Genomic DNA, 13,129 nt, shown 5'->3' on the forward strand with positions numbered 1-13,129 from the left:
ATTTTTTTTCTACTGAAGTTACAGCATCAGTAGACAGTGGAGTGCTGTTCATCTAGTATCCAAGTTCTCCACCTGTGTTCTGTTACTGTAGAAACTTCATTGTGGCTTGATATGCTTTAACAGTATTGCAGACTTTAGCATGTAATAAAAATATATGGTGGCTGCTGCAATCTTGAGTGTGAAGTCACCTAAAACTGTTCGTAGATGCACTCTGCGAGGTACTGCAGCTTTGAAGGGAAACAAGAAGAAAAAAAAATCTTCAATGCTATTTGTGATTTTCCACATTTTCAGTGTTGTTCGAAATGAGATGCTGAGAATACCTATTCTGGCTTCAAATTGTTATTAAAATACTGGTTTTACATCAGAATACAATATTTAAAGGGAAAAAAAAACACGATCTCTTATGATGGATTTTAATGAAGGTGACAGAGGAGGTTCGTGCAACGGTTGAAGCTCGTCTGAAGGAATCTTCTGAGTATCAAGCACAGCTGGAAAAGAAGCTGATGGAGTCAGAGAAAGAAAAGCAAGATGTGCAAGAGGATAAGCGTAAAGCTGTGGAGAGTATGGAACAACAGGTATGCACTGAATGCCCCCTCCCCTCAACTGCCTTGTAGAGACTTCACAAGAATGTGCTTTTACATAATTCCCTAAACTTCCATTTGTTTTCACAGTATAGTAGCGTCCAAAACTAAATTTTCTAGGATGCACAAAATGCTAACTGAATCTGAGAGGTTTCCAAACATGAGTAGTACATTAATCTTATCACTTTGTTAGTGTGATTGTGTATTTAAAGCTGTTTATATCTTCCTGAACTTTGAGCACTGTTTGCAGAAAAACAGGACTGAAAGCGTTTGAGGAAGGTTTCAAAAAACACTTTTTGGAATGTGAGCCAAAATCAAATTTGTAGCATGCATGTATCTTAGGACCAGAGTGGTCTATGCCCTTATTTGTCTGGTTTATATTTGGCTCTTACTGGGCCTGAAAGAAACAAGATGACTGCATCTAGAATTACTGCAGGCCTGGCTTTGAAACAACAGTAATAGATTTTGCCAGGAAAGAGTTCTGTATATTAACAAGGCCAAATCTTCAAAGTATCTTTAGATTAAAAACGGTATTAAAAAAACCCAAAACACCTTTGGTTCTATGTTATTCATAACTGTCTACATTCAAAGCCTTGCTGTGTTCAATGCTCTATAAAATACTTTGTCATTTAGTCTTGGTTTTGTTCTTGGTTTTTTTGTTGTTGTTGTTGTTTCCCTCTCCCCCATCACTATAGCTATCAGAACTAAAGAAGAGTCTGTCAACTGTGCAATCAGAAGTTCAGGAAGCTCTTCAGAGAGCTGGCACAGCTCTAAATAATGAACAGCAAGCCAGACGTGACTGCCAGGAGCAAGTATGTTTGTAGTATTTGCCTATTTTAGCCAGAGGTGGCAAACTTAAATGTTAGTTTTGCGTTGTTTTTCAGTTGAACTCAAAATGTTTAAAGGGAGTTTTGCTAATAAGATACTTGTGGAGGCAAGAAAAGCGCTTTAAGAGCACTTTTCCTGCTGCTTATTTAGTGCTTCATTCTTCTACCTGAACAAGCATTGTGGTAATATCAACTAAACTGACGTTGAATATAAAGTTGTGCTGCAAGCACAGTTTGTGTCATGTTTAAGAAAGCAACATAAGATGCAGTGGATTACTGTTTCCAAGGTCCATTTCATTACATTAAAAAATTGATTGAGGAATATAATTAGCTGTTTTTAATTAATTGCTACCTCACTCTCCTGAGGGGACAGCAAAAAACAAAACCCACTTTCACAACATGACAATGGGGAAATATCTTTCTAACCCAAAACATAATAGTAATCTTTTAAAACTGTGGGGCATTATTATATTTAGCAGCAGCAGCTAAGATTGTCTTGTTACCAGCTGTTGTTTAAAGGGAATCTACTTTTCTGCAGGTGATAATTCCAGCAACACTGAGTGGCGTAAAGGATGTAGAAAAACTTTTCGCTGTTGTTTGATCCAACCTAAAATTTAGTACACAGGCATTTCTATTTTTTCAGCTAATACTACGACCATAGTCTGTCCTTAGCTTTTTAACCTCATGCAGTAAATATCTTTGCCCATTCACATGTAGAAGTAACCAGTGGATGTTCTTAGACTAATATCTGCCTGATCCTTGCAGAATCTACAGCAAGAAGTTTGACTGTAGAATAATTATAGAGAGTCTGTCCTCTTTCTAGCTGCTCCAAGAAAATTATTTCAGATTCTATTTTTTTTTTCTAAAGGAGTAATTTCTGTAAGGGAACCATACTAAGCTTATCCTTTTTTTTTTTTTTTGGTACTTGCAAATGACAAAGGTTTTGGCCAGTGATTTTATTTTTGATTAGTGGTTACTGATTTTTGTCTAGAATTTGAGAATCTCTTTTACATACCAAAGATATAACATTAAAAATATTTTTTTTTTTTTCCCTGCAGGCAAAGATGGCTTCTGAAGCTCAAAATAAATATGAACGGGAATTAATGCTTCATGCTGCTGATGTTGAAGCATTACAGGCTATTAAAGATCAAGTTGCCAAGAACACAGTGGTAAGGCAGCAGCTAGAGGAAGCTGCTCAGAAAGCTGAGTCTGAATTGTTAGAGTGCAAAGCCTCCTGGGAAGAGAGAGAGAGAATGATCAAGGTATGATTGTTTTCGTGGATTCAGAGGGGTTTTTTCAGTTAACAGAAATCAGCTACAGAATTCACAGCTATTGAACAATTTTGTTGTAGGATGAAGCTTCAAAACTTGCAACACGCTGTGAAGATTTGGAAAAACAAAATCGATTATTACATGAACAGCTGGAAAGTCTGAGTAATAAGATGGTAACCTCTATGAAAGAAGCCATGCCAGCTTCAGTGAATGTTTCTCTCAATGAGGAAGGCAAATCCCAGGAACAAATCTTAGAAATTCTTAGGTAAATTTTGGTCTGGGCTCCTTCTTTGGGTGGTTATAAATTAGTTACCAATTAAATAGTTGTGTATTACTTTATATTTGAAGGATAATGTATAAAATTTAGGTGCTTTTTTTGCTAGGTAGGAGGTGGTTGTTCTACATCAGTACCTGATAGAGGAGATTTCTTTCTACTCATAGGAAGAAATGAGTCAACTATGACAGGAAGCCAAATCAGATTTTAGCAAATGTGATTGCCAAGAAAGTTTCATAGAGGTGATTTTTTCCTCACCTGATTTTTAGGGGTGTTTATATAAATTTTCAAGAATTTTTACCTAGGATTTTTTTTGATCTTTCTGAACCAATTTCTGTACTCAGTAGATTTCCACATATAAGGTGCTTCCACTTAAAATGCTTTTCCTTTCATTTGCAGTGACATGATGCTTTGTTCATTTTCTTATTGCAGATTTATACGTAGAGAAAAGGAGATTGCAGAAACTAGATTTGAGGTGGCCCAGGTGGAGAGTTTGCGTTACCGTCAGAGGGTGGAGCACCTGGAAAGGGAACTCCAGGAACTGCAGGACAGTCTCAATGCTGAGAGAGAGAAGGTGCAGGTATGGTTGGATATTATTAGTTATGATTTCAATAAGTAGAGAGGGCTGTTCTCTATGTTCTGCTCTGTCTTTGCTGCCTGTGCACAAGAGTGAAGAGTTTTGGAAGAATCTGGAGCATTTAAACTAAGGTTGCTATATAGCCAAATCGAGGGTCTTGTTCTGAGTTCTGTGAAGCAGTGTGGCAATTCCAAAATCACATAAATAGGGAAAAGTAATTTCTCTCGGGGTTTTTTTCCATGTCTTATTTCTTAAGTGATACTTACTTGTTTTGAATGTACATGTGACGTAATGAATGCCATGATAGCTTTCCAAGATGGTATTATGCCAGATCCAGGTAAGTATATATGCATGTGCAAGCAAAACAAATGACTGAGTTAAATCTTTTCAAAAGGTAACGGCAAAAACCATTGCACAGCATGAAGAATTAATGAAAAAAACTGAGACCATGAACGTACTGATAGAAACCAACAAGATGCTAAGAGAAGAGAAGGAGAGGCTAGAACAAGAGCTACAACAAATTCAAGCAAAGGTTAGTACTGAGGTTCATGTAAATTTCTCAGATCTACAAGTTGATGAGTTAACGTCTGGATATGCTATTGCTAACTACAATAAATATATGTTTAGATTGTGATTATTCCTTTACATCATATACAAATGAGGAAACTTTCCATTTAGAATTTTAGAAGACATTGACCCAATTAGAATATTGGAAATCAGTTAAAGTTCAGTTTCATTTAAATGAAACTGCAAATCGGCATTTATCCTTGGCTAGAGGTACACTAGTAACAAGGATATTATTATCAGACAAATGAAAAATGGCACAGGAATACATATAAATCAGACCAAAGCCTTAGTAAGAGTTTAAAAGGTGCCTCTTGACATTTCTGCTCGCCAGTTATTTTACTGGAAGCCAGTGCAGTGTTGCTTGGCTTCTAACATGTAATTAATAATCTGTTTCCTGTACCAACGTACAAAGAGTGAGAATCTAAGATTGTGAAGTCGTACCTATATTTTTTTTTTCTCTCTGTAGGATCATCCCCTGCTCTTGCTCCTCATCCTTCTCCCTGCCCCCAGCTGGCCACCAAAAGGCAGAGAGTTGAAAGAAAAGCTATATCGTGACTTCTTGGGGATGTTGGTTTTGCTCTCTCTGTCCTCCTTGCCATGATTTTTCCAGGCCTACCATATTCCATTTCCTTTAGTCTCATAAGATCTAGGGAATTTAATCCAATTGTGTTCTTCCAGGTACGCAAGCTTGAGGCAGACATTCTACCTCTACAAGAGTCTAATGCTGAACTGAGTGAGAAAAGTGGAATGTTGCAGGCAGAGAAAAAGCTGTTGGAAGAAGATGTTAAACGCTGGAAAGCCCGGACCCAGGTGGGGAATGCATGTTTTCAAAGAAGGTGTTGGGGGTGGAAACCTAAATAAAAAATTTCTCAAATTCCTTAACAACAAAGTAAGAAATGTGTTTGAATTATAAAGCATTGTATATACAGCTTCAAAATAGGCTATTCTAATTCATAGGCATTCTGTATCAAAATGCAAAAGCAGTAGCTGTAATGCAAAGATTTTCTGGATATAATTGTATAATAATCTTTTAAAATGCAAACTATTTTCTCAATCTTTCAGCATTTATTGAGTCAACAGAAGGACACTGATCTCGAAGAGTATCGGAAGCTGCTTTCAGAGAAGGAGGCAAACACCAAGCGTATACAACAAATGAGTGAAGAAACAGGCAGGCTTAAAGCAGAAATAGCCAGGTGTAGTATAAGGCAATTAGTAAAAAGCTTTGTGCAAAGCAAAATATTTTAAATGCAGCTGTATCTGGAGGTGTAACTTCTTAACTGTCTCCATGTGACTATGAAACCTTTGGTATTCTTACTGTAGGTTGATAATATGCAGGTAAAATGAAGTGAGAATTGCTTTGGAAAACTGTCTTAGCTGAACTTACTCTAAACTACTGTATTGTAGAATAATTTGTGTTCTGCAAATACTCATTTGTATTGCAAAATCCTAGAAAACATAACATACTATAGATAATACCTGTGATATTGCATAAAAATTGCATTTCAATATTGCTCAATTTCAAACAACTGATTTGCGTCCTCATCCGATCTCTTGTTGTTTAGAACTAGTGCATCCTTCACTACAAGCCAGAATCTTGCTCAGAGCCTGAAGGACGAAGTAACTAAAATAAAAGCAGAAAAGGAAACTTTGCAGAAAGAACTAGATGCTAAAGTGGCTGACATACAAGAAAAGGTCAAAACTATAACACAGGTCAAGAAAATTGGGCGCAGGTACAAGACTCAATATGAGGAGCTGAAAGCACAACATGATAAGGTAGATATGCCTTTTCTTTGTTTGCAAAGGAATTCTGTAAAAATAACCTGTATGTTTTCACCTAGTGTCATGCGTAATCCAGCTGATGATCTTCACGTTCCCTTAGTATAATGCGGTATGAATGCTTATGTGTGAAGAGAAAATCAGAAAATTACATCATTTATTGTGCTGTTAGCTCAAACCGCCACAAAGCACGAACTGCCTATCACTTAATACTTTGCAGTATTCTTAACAGAACTTCAGCATTCATTAGAATTCCTGGGTTTTGCCCAGAAATTTTTAAACAGTTGGTTTGCATGCAGAAGCAACTTGTGAAAGTAGTGACATTCTAATCAGATAGTGCACTTTAGCCTGATACCATTTGACATATTTCAGATGGTTGCCACAGCATCAACTCAGTCCTTCGCAGAACAACAAGAAGAACAAGTTTCTGTCCAGGAAGTACAAGATCTGAAAGATACTCTCAGTCAAGCTGAAGTGAAGACAAAGGCTTTGGAGGGTCAGGTTGAAAGTTTACAAAAGGTAAGAACAAAGTGAATGAGATAAGAACAGTGAACAATTTCAGGGTTCTGTACTCTACTGCAATCTTAAATGCATAACTGTGAAGAATGTGAGGGTGTTTTTCTCTGTGTGTGTGTGTGTGTGTGTGTGTGCGCGCGCATGTATGCACAGAAATATGTGAAATGACCTTTTTGTGCCTCTACCTTGTTGGGAAAGAGGAACCTTAAACCTGGTTTAAATCCTGTGTCTATGTGTCTCACACTGTTTCTTGGAATAAATAAGTGGGAAAGAGAATACTGTGCTCTGAACTCCTGCATTCAGAGAGGTCTGGACTCTCCTCTATTGTTGGTTAGAAGTTTTTTAACTATAATACACTGGCCAGCTAACACTAGGTCCTTGGAGCTTGTTAGGCTCTATATTTGCAAAAGTATCTGGTTATAGCCAACGGCTGCAATCTGTGTCTCTGTCTTTCTCTCTAGACTATAGCAGAAAAGGAAACTGAAGTTAGAAATCTTCAGGAGCAGATAACACAGCTACAATCAGAACTTGCTCGTTTTCATCAAGATCTTCAAGAGAAGACTACGCAGGAAGAACAGCTCAGGCAACAGATCACTGAGAAAGAAGAAAAAACTAGGAAGACCTTGCTTGCAGCCAAGCAGAAAATTGCACAGTTAGCTGGTATTACAATATTTTTAATGTCCTTAAGGTGTCATCTTCTGTTTGGGAAAAGCATTTAGACAGGATGCTTAGGAAAATACGGCATACTTCATATGTTACTTAAAAGTTTTTTTTCTAGATTAGATGTTATAGGACTTGTTCTAAAACTTACATTTTATTTCCTTCAGGAGATGGTAAAAGTATGTAACTAGCTGTACAGTGGAGCTAAAAAAATTTGGCTTGGTTTTGGCCAGCCAATGTGGTAACTCTCCCTTTTTTTTATCTTTTTGTTGATCAGAGCAGATTGACCATATTAACAGCTCAGGTAATTCTCCCCTTCCCTCTTGCCTTACTGAAGTGTAGAGGTACAAAACATACTGCCTCCTTGATTTTTAAATGACGATGAGAGGAATGATAGTGTAAGAGCTTGCTGAAAACATCTTGTTCTTTTGTGACTACTTATTTTTTTATTTATTTTTATATATTTATTACATTTCAATATTTTATTTAATTGCAATTAAATAGAAAAATGGCATGTGAAAGTTAAAATTACCTCTAAAAGCTCCTTCGATAGCTTAACATTTTTAAGACTTAAAAATACTTCAGCAACTTACTAAAACAGACAGGTATTCACAGAATCCCAGGTTGGAAGGGACCTCAGGGATCACCTAGTCCAACCCTTTCTAGGAAGAGCAGTCTAGACAAGACGGCCCAGCTCCCTGTCCAGCCGACTCTTGAAAGTGTCCAATGTGGCCGAGTCAACCACTTCCCTGGGGAGATTATTCCAAAGGTTGGCTGTCCTCACTGTGAAAAATTTCCCTCTCATGTCCAGTTGGAATCTCCCCAAGAGCAACTTGTGTCCATTCCCCCTTGTCCTCTCCATGGGACTCCGTGTAAAAAGGGAGTCTCCATCATCTTTGTAGCTGCCCCTTAAGAACTGGTACATGGGGATGAGATCCCCTCTAAGCCTCCTTCTATCAAGGCTGAACAAACCCAGTTCTCCCAGCCTATCCTCATACGGCAGGCTTCCCAGTCCTTTGATCATCTTGGTGGCCCTTCTCTGGACCCCTTCCAGCCTGTCCACATCCTTTCTGTATAGCAAGGACCAGAACTGTACACAGTACTCCAGGTGTGGCCTGACAAGCGCCGAGTAGAGCGGGATGACAACTTCTTTATCTCTGCTGGTGGTGCCCTTTTTGATGCAACCCAGCATCCTGTTGGCCTTCTTGGCCGCAGCAGCACACTGTTTGCTTACGTTGAGCTTCCTGTCCACTGGGACCCCCAGGTCCCTCTTCACAGAGCTGCTCTCCAGCCAGGTGGATCCCAGTCTGTGCTGCACTCCCGGATTGTTTTCCCAGGTGCAAGACCTTACACTTCTCCTTGTTGAACTTCATAAGGTTCTTGCTGGCCCACTCTTCCAGCCTATCCAGATCTCCCTGCGGAGCAGCTCTCCCTTCTGGAGCGTCTACTTCCCCGCTCAACTTGGTGTCATCAGCAAACTTCATCAGTCTACACTTGATGCCGTTATCCAGATCACTTACGAAGATGTTGAATAACATTGGGCCTAGTATCGATCCCTGGGGGACCCCACTAGTGACAGGTTGCCACTTGGAAAAGGAGCTATTTACCACCACAATTTGGGTGCAGCCTGTCAGCCAGTTTCCCACCCACTGCACAGACCACTTGTCTGGGCCATAATGCATTCATTTCTCCAGGAGGATACTGTGGGGGACCGTATCAAAGGCCCTGGAGAAGTCAAGGTAGACAATGTCCACCGCCCGCCCCATGTCAACCAGGCAAGTCACTTTGTCGTAGAAGGCCACCAGTTTGTCAAGCACGATCTGCCCTTAGTGAAGCCATGTTGGCTTTTCCCAATCACGTGCTTTATTTGACTTGTGATGGCCCCCGGGAGGATTCGTTCCATAACTTTCCCAGGGATTGAAGTAACGCTGATGGGGCTATAGTTACCCCGATCCTCCCTCGAGCCTTTCTTGTAGATAGGGGTAACATTTGCCTTCCTCCAGTCCTCTGGGACATCCCCTGTTCTCCTCGACTTCTCGAAGATTATGGAGAGTGGCCTTGCAATGATGTCAGCCAGCTTTCTCAACACCCTCAGTGGATGGCATCAGGGCCCATCGATTTGTAAGGGTCAAGCTCCTGTAGTATTCATGTTCATGTATTCAGCATGTGGAGACGTAGTAGGCAGCTTTACAGAGGCAAGACTGAGTTCTTTCCTTTTCAATTAGGTACAAAAGAACAGCTAACAAAAGAAAATGAAGAGTGGAAGCAAAAGAGCAGTTCATTAGAAGAGCAGAAGACTGAACTGGAGGTGCGAATGAGTGCCCTCAAATCACAGTATGAAGGTCGAATCTGCCGTCTGGAAAGAGAGCTTAGAGAGCAGCAAGAGCGACACCATGAACAGCGAGATGAACCACCAGAGTCTACAAATAAGGTACAAAATCCTTTTAGTTAGCTGTGTGAGAGATAATAAACAGCTTGCATGTCTCATGACTGTAGAACAGCAGCAGTCAGTATGAGCATCGTTGTCTGACTTGGTTTGGTTTTGTGTATACAGTCATTAATACTCAGGACTACTTTACATGAAGGCGTTTTTTGCAGACATCCTAAATAACAGATGGAAATTCTTGTCATAGGAATCCTACACTTCAAAATAAAAAAAAAAAAAGACGACAATTAAAAAATATCAATGAGCCCAACAAACCGCACACTATTCACATTTCACTGTCCCCTGGTTTTGGAAATACACAAGTTGACTTTAGTAAGGATTCAGAATTCGTTTCCTGCCGTAGTCAGAATTCCCAGTGCTAACAAGCATACAGTTACTTCATTCATGTGACTCGACCAATGAACTGTTTGCACTCTGCTGTCTGTTTTTGTATTTTTATCCATGCGTTCAGTATAATGGGTCTAGCTGCTATTGTTTCAATAGCTTCAGAAAATACCTGAGGAATCACTGAGTTGGTTTACATACTTGGTATGACTGGTATGATTTGTTTTGGAGAATTTGCAGTAATCATGGAGACTATGACTAGGTATGCTAACAAGTCTATTTGAGAAATGATTGTTAGTAAAGAGATCTGTCTGTTGAAGTGATTTTACCAAATTGCTCACTCTGTTTCATATGGACATGGCATGATACTTTTGTTTCTTTCTTAATAGGTCCCAGAACAGCAGAGGCAAATCTCACTCAAGTCTACTCCAGCTTCAGGTGAAAGAGGAATGTGAGTTGAAGGATTTGGGGGTTTTGCAGAGTTTCTGTGGTTGGTGTTTCTTGGTTTTGTCTTTATCTAGTTGCTTTTCTTTTCAGTAAACCACTGGCTGTTCACAATTTTTCTTAAGTAACTTTGAAAATACTGTTTGACATAATGTATTCCTCCTGTTTTCTCAGCTACATTTTATCAATCAAGCTTTTAAGCTGTAAAATTGTCATATTAACCACCGGGAACGAGGTATCTGGGAAACATAGAAGATTTTTTTGTAAATGTTTTCAGACTTCAAGATTCTTGAAGTTGTACAATTTTGATCGTTACCTTTAACCTTTTTGGTTTTGGAGGAGGATCTTCCTTGTGCAAGAATCTCAAACATGAGAAATGGACTAAATAGGTGGTAACTCTAACAATAGATAAAATAGTCAAAATAATAAATATAATCAATTAAATGTAATAAAAATAAGCAAATTACTAAGGTAATAAAATGGGAAATACTGGTGTATTACTAACTTTAGATAACAAACTCCCTTTCAGATTTTATGACAGCATCCTTTTGAAAGCAAGGCTTTCAAAAAGTGCCTCTTAAAATTTGGCTAATCCTTGTCTCAACCAAGAAATGATGTTGCTTGTATTGAGGGAATCAGTTAGATTTAATGTAAGATGTATTACTCGCTGTAAAAAAAAAAAAGACCCAGAACAGCCAATAGTATGAGCTATGTGCTGCTCCTTTTGATCTGCTTACGGATTTCTAGTTGATTACCTTTGAAGAAACCTGTCAAACATCTAAGCAGGACAGAATGCTGCTGATGGCATAGTGTGTCTGTCTGTTTCTTTTTTAACTATAAACAACTTTAAATTGTAAACCTTTAAAAATTAATATTTCTGGCTATGATAATGTATTTGCATTTAGTATTTTTAAAATCTGCTTTCTGCGCTACCATGATGAAACCAATATCCTGTTTTTCAGTGCTAGCACTTCAGATCCACCAACAGCAAATATTAAACCCACTCCTGTTGTGTCAACTCCAAGTAAAGTGACTGCTGCTGCAATAGCTGGGAATAAGTCTACTCCAAGAGCCAGTATCCGTCCAATGGTTACTCCTGCTACAGTCACTAATCCTACCACTACTCCAACAGCCACAGTTATGCCTACAACACAGGTGGAGACTCAGGAAGGTAAGCCTTTTAGTACAGTATAAAGAGCTACAGTAATAAATACTACCTTTGCCTTGAAATCTCCCTTCATCTCTTTCAATATTGCACTTTTATGACCACTTCTGTTTCAATAAAGTTTGTGATTCCTCAACTGAAGACACGTATAAGCAATGTTAACTCAATCTGCAAGACATTGAATCTGCTTATTTAGGGCATTCTGAAATGGAGAATGTGAACTAGATGATACGAAGGCAGTTGAATGTGCTACTGTTTGCCTTTCAGCTATGCAATCAGAAGGACCTGTGGAGCATGTTCCAGTCTTTGGAAGCACTAGTGGGTCTGTGCGTTCCACCAGTCCTAATGTTCAGCCATCTCTCTCTCAGCCCATCTTGACTGTTCAGCAGCAGACGCAAGCAACTGCTTTTGTGCAGCCCACTCAGCAAAGTCATCCTCAGATTGAGCCTGCTAATCAGGAGCCGTCCCCTACCATTGTAGAAGTTGTACAGAGCTCTCAAATAGAGAGGCCTTCCACTTCTACAGCAGTGTTTGGCACAGGTTGGTTTTATTTTATTGGCCTACCTTTTTGAATAAATCCTTTTAAGTAGCTCCGTTTGGACCCTTGTCAAACCAGGCCTAACTTCAGCAAAAGAATTTGTTCTTCTCTCCCCCCTCCCCCCCCAGTTATTGCACATCTCACAAACTTCTGAGGTTAGGCTGCTTTCCTGAACCTTCTGAAATGGTACCTCTGAAATGCTGTTGCCACTGCATTCCTTGAAGTGGAAAATAAAAACTCACGTTTGTTTTATCTATTAAGAGCAGCATTGGGGTTTAATACATTAAACCTTGCTTCCTCTGTTTCCATGGTACTGTTGGAGCAAAGTTAATTTTAGGAGTCATGAGTAAGCTGCTTAAACTGGAATATAAAATATAGAGAACTCTAAAGCTACTCAGTGTGATAAACTGTTGCACAGCTGTTTTCCCTACATAGTGTAGATTTTGGTAGAACCTTTACTCCCCAAAATATGCTTTTGTAAGCTGCTTTTTTTTTGTTTCCCAGCTGATAGTCTGTTAAACTCTTAAGTATACTTGTCAGAAGCAAAGATCCTGGAAAAAATATTTTAGTTGTACTGTGAAGCTTACATTTGGGGTAGATTAGGTTGTGAATATAGGTTCAAGAGCATAAGAATTGTAACAAAAGGCAAAAGGGTTTGATGTTTTCATATCCTAGGAAATGGCACAAGGTGATTCTATCTGATTCTGTTTGCTATCATTCAGTGCTGCAAAAGAGGCAATCTTCCAGGGTAAAATACCAAACGTTTTGATTTTCTGTTTTATACATTTGTTATTCTGAAAATAAAAGAGCCTCTCAATTAAGTTTCAGCTACCCCAAGTTCTTCACTGTCTAAACGTCCGCGAGAGGAAGAAGAGGATAACACTGTGGAAAACTCGGACCAGATTTCAGAGGAAACAGTGGATGTACCTCTTCCAAAGAAACTGAGAAGCATACAGAGAGTTGGACCTGAGGTTTGCAAGAACATAAAATGCTACTACTTAATTTGTCCCTTTGGAAGATTTTAATGGGAAGAGCAAGCATATTACTTCAGAGCAAGTCAGTTAATTCTTAATGTGACTTTTTAATCTCTCAGGGAGGAAGAAGTTGGGTTTGGGTGTCATAAAAGGCAGAGGTTAATAATGCAAATCTTAGTGAATTGTAGG

General features: G+C 39.0%; 1 protein-coding gene across 3 annotated transcripts in view; it reads left to right on the forward strand.

Annotated features, from left to right (window-relative positions):
- Window positions 1-13,129, forward strand: part of TPR (translocated promoter region, nuclear basket protein) — a 42,620-nt gene that overhangs the window by 17,481 nt on the left and 12,010 nt on the right. For all 3 annotated transcript variants that reach the window (XM_075096762.1, XM_075096763.1, XM_075096764.1), the window contains exons 23-38: window positions 423-575; window positions 1,277-1,393; window positions 2,467-2,670; window positions 2,760-2,944; window positions 3,386-3,533; window positions 3,925-4,062; window positions 4,776-4,907; window positions 5,160-5,290; window positions 5,660-5,870; window positions 6,246-6,392; window positions 6,851-7,049; window positions 9,275-9,480; window positions 10,209-10,270; window positions 11,226-11,434; window positions 11,696-11,968; window positions 12,789-12,937. In XM_075096762.1, coding sequence (XP_074952863.1) covers window positions 423-575; window positions 1,277-1,393; window positions 2,467-2,670; window positions 2,760-2,944; window positions 3,386-3,533; window positions 3,925-4,062; window positions 4,776-4,907; window positions 5,160-5,290; window positions 5,660-5,870; window positions 6,246-6,392; window positions 6,851-7,049; window positions 9,275-9,480; window positions 10,209-10,270; window positions 11,226-11,434; window positions 11,696-11,968; window positions 12,789-12,937 — 2,664 coding nt within the window. The remainder of the gene's footprint in view (window positions 1-422; window positions 576-1,276; window positions 1,394-2,466; window positions 2,671-2,759; window positions 2,945-3,385; window positions 3,534-3,924; window positions 4,063-4,775; window positions 4,908-5,159; window positions 5,291-5,659; window positions 5,871-6,245; window positions 6,393-6,850; window positions 7,050-9,274; window positions 9,481-10,208; window positions 10,271-11,225; window positions 11,435-11,695; window positions 11,969-12,788; window positions 12,938-13,129) is intronic.

Source organism: Phalacrocorax aristotelis, chromosome 6 (genome assembly GCF_949628215.1).
Source record: "Phalacrocorax aristotelis chromosome 6, bGulAri2.1, whole genome shotgun sequence".
Lineage (NCBI taxonomy): Eukaryota > Metazoa > Chordata > Aves > Suliformes > Phalacrocoracidae > Phalacrocorax > Phalacrocorax aristotelis.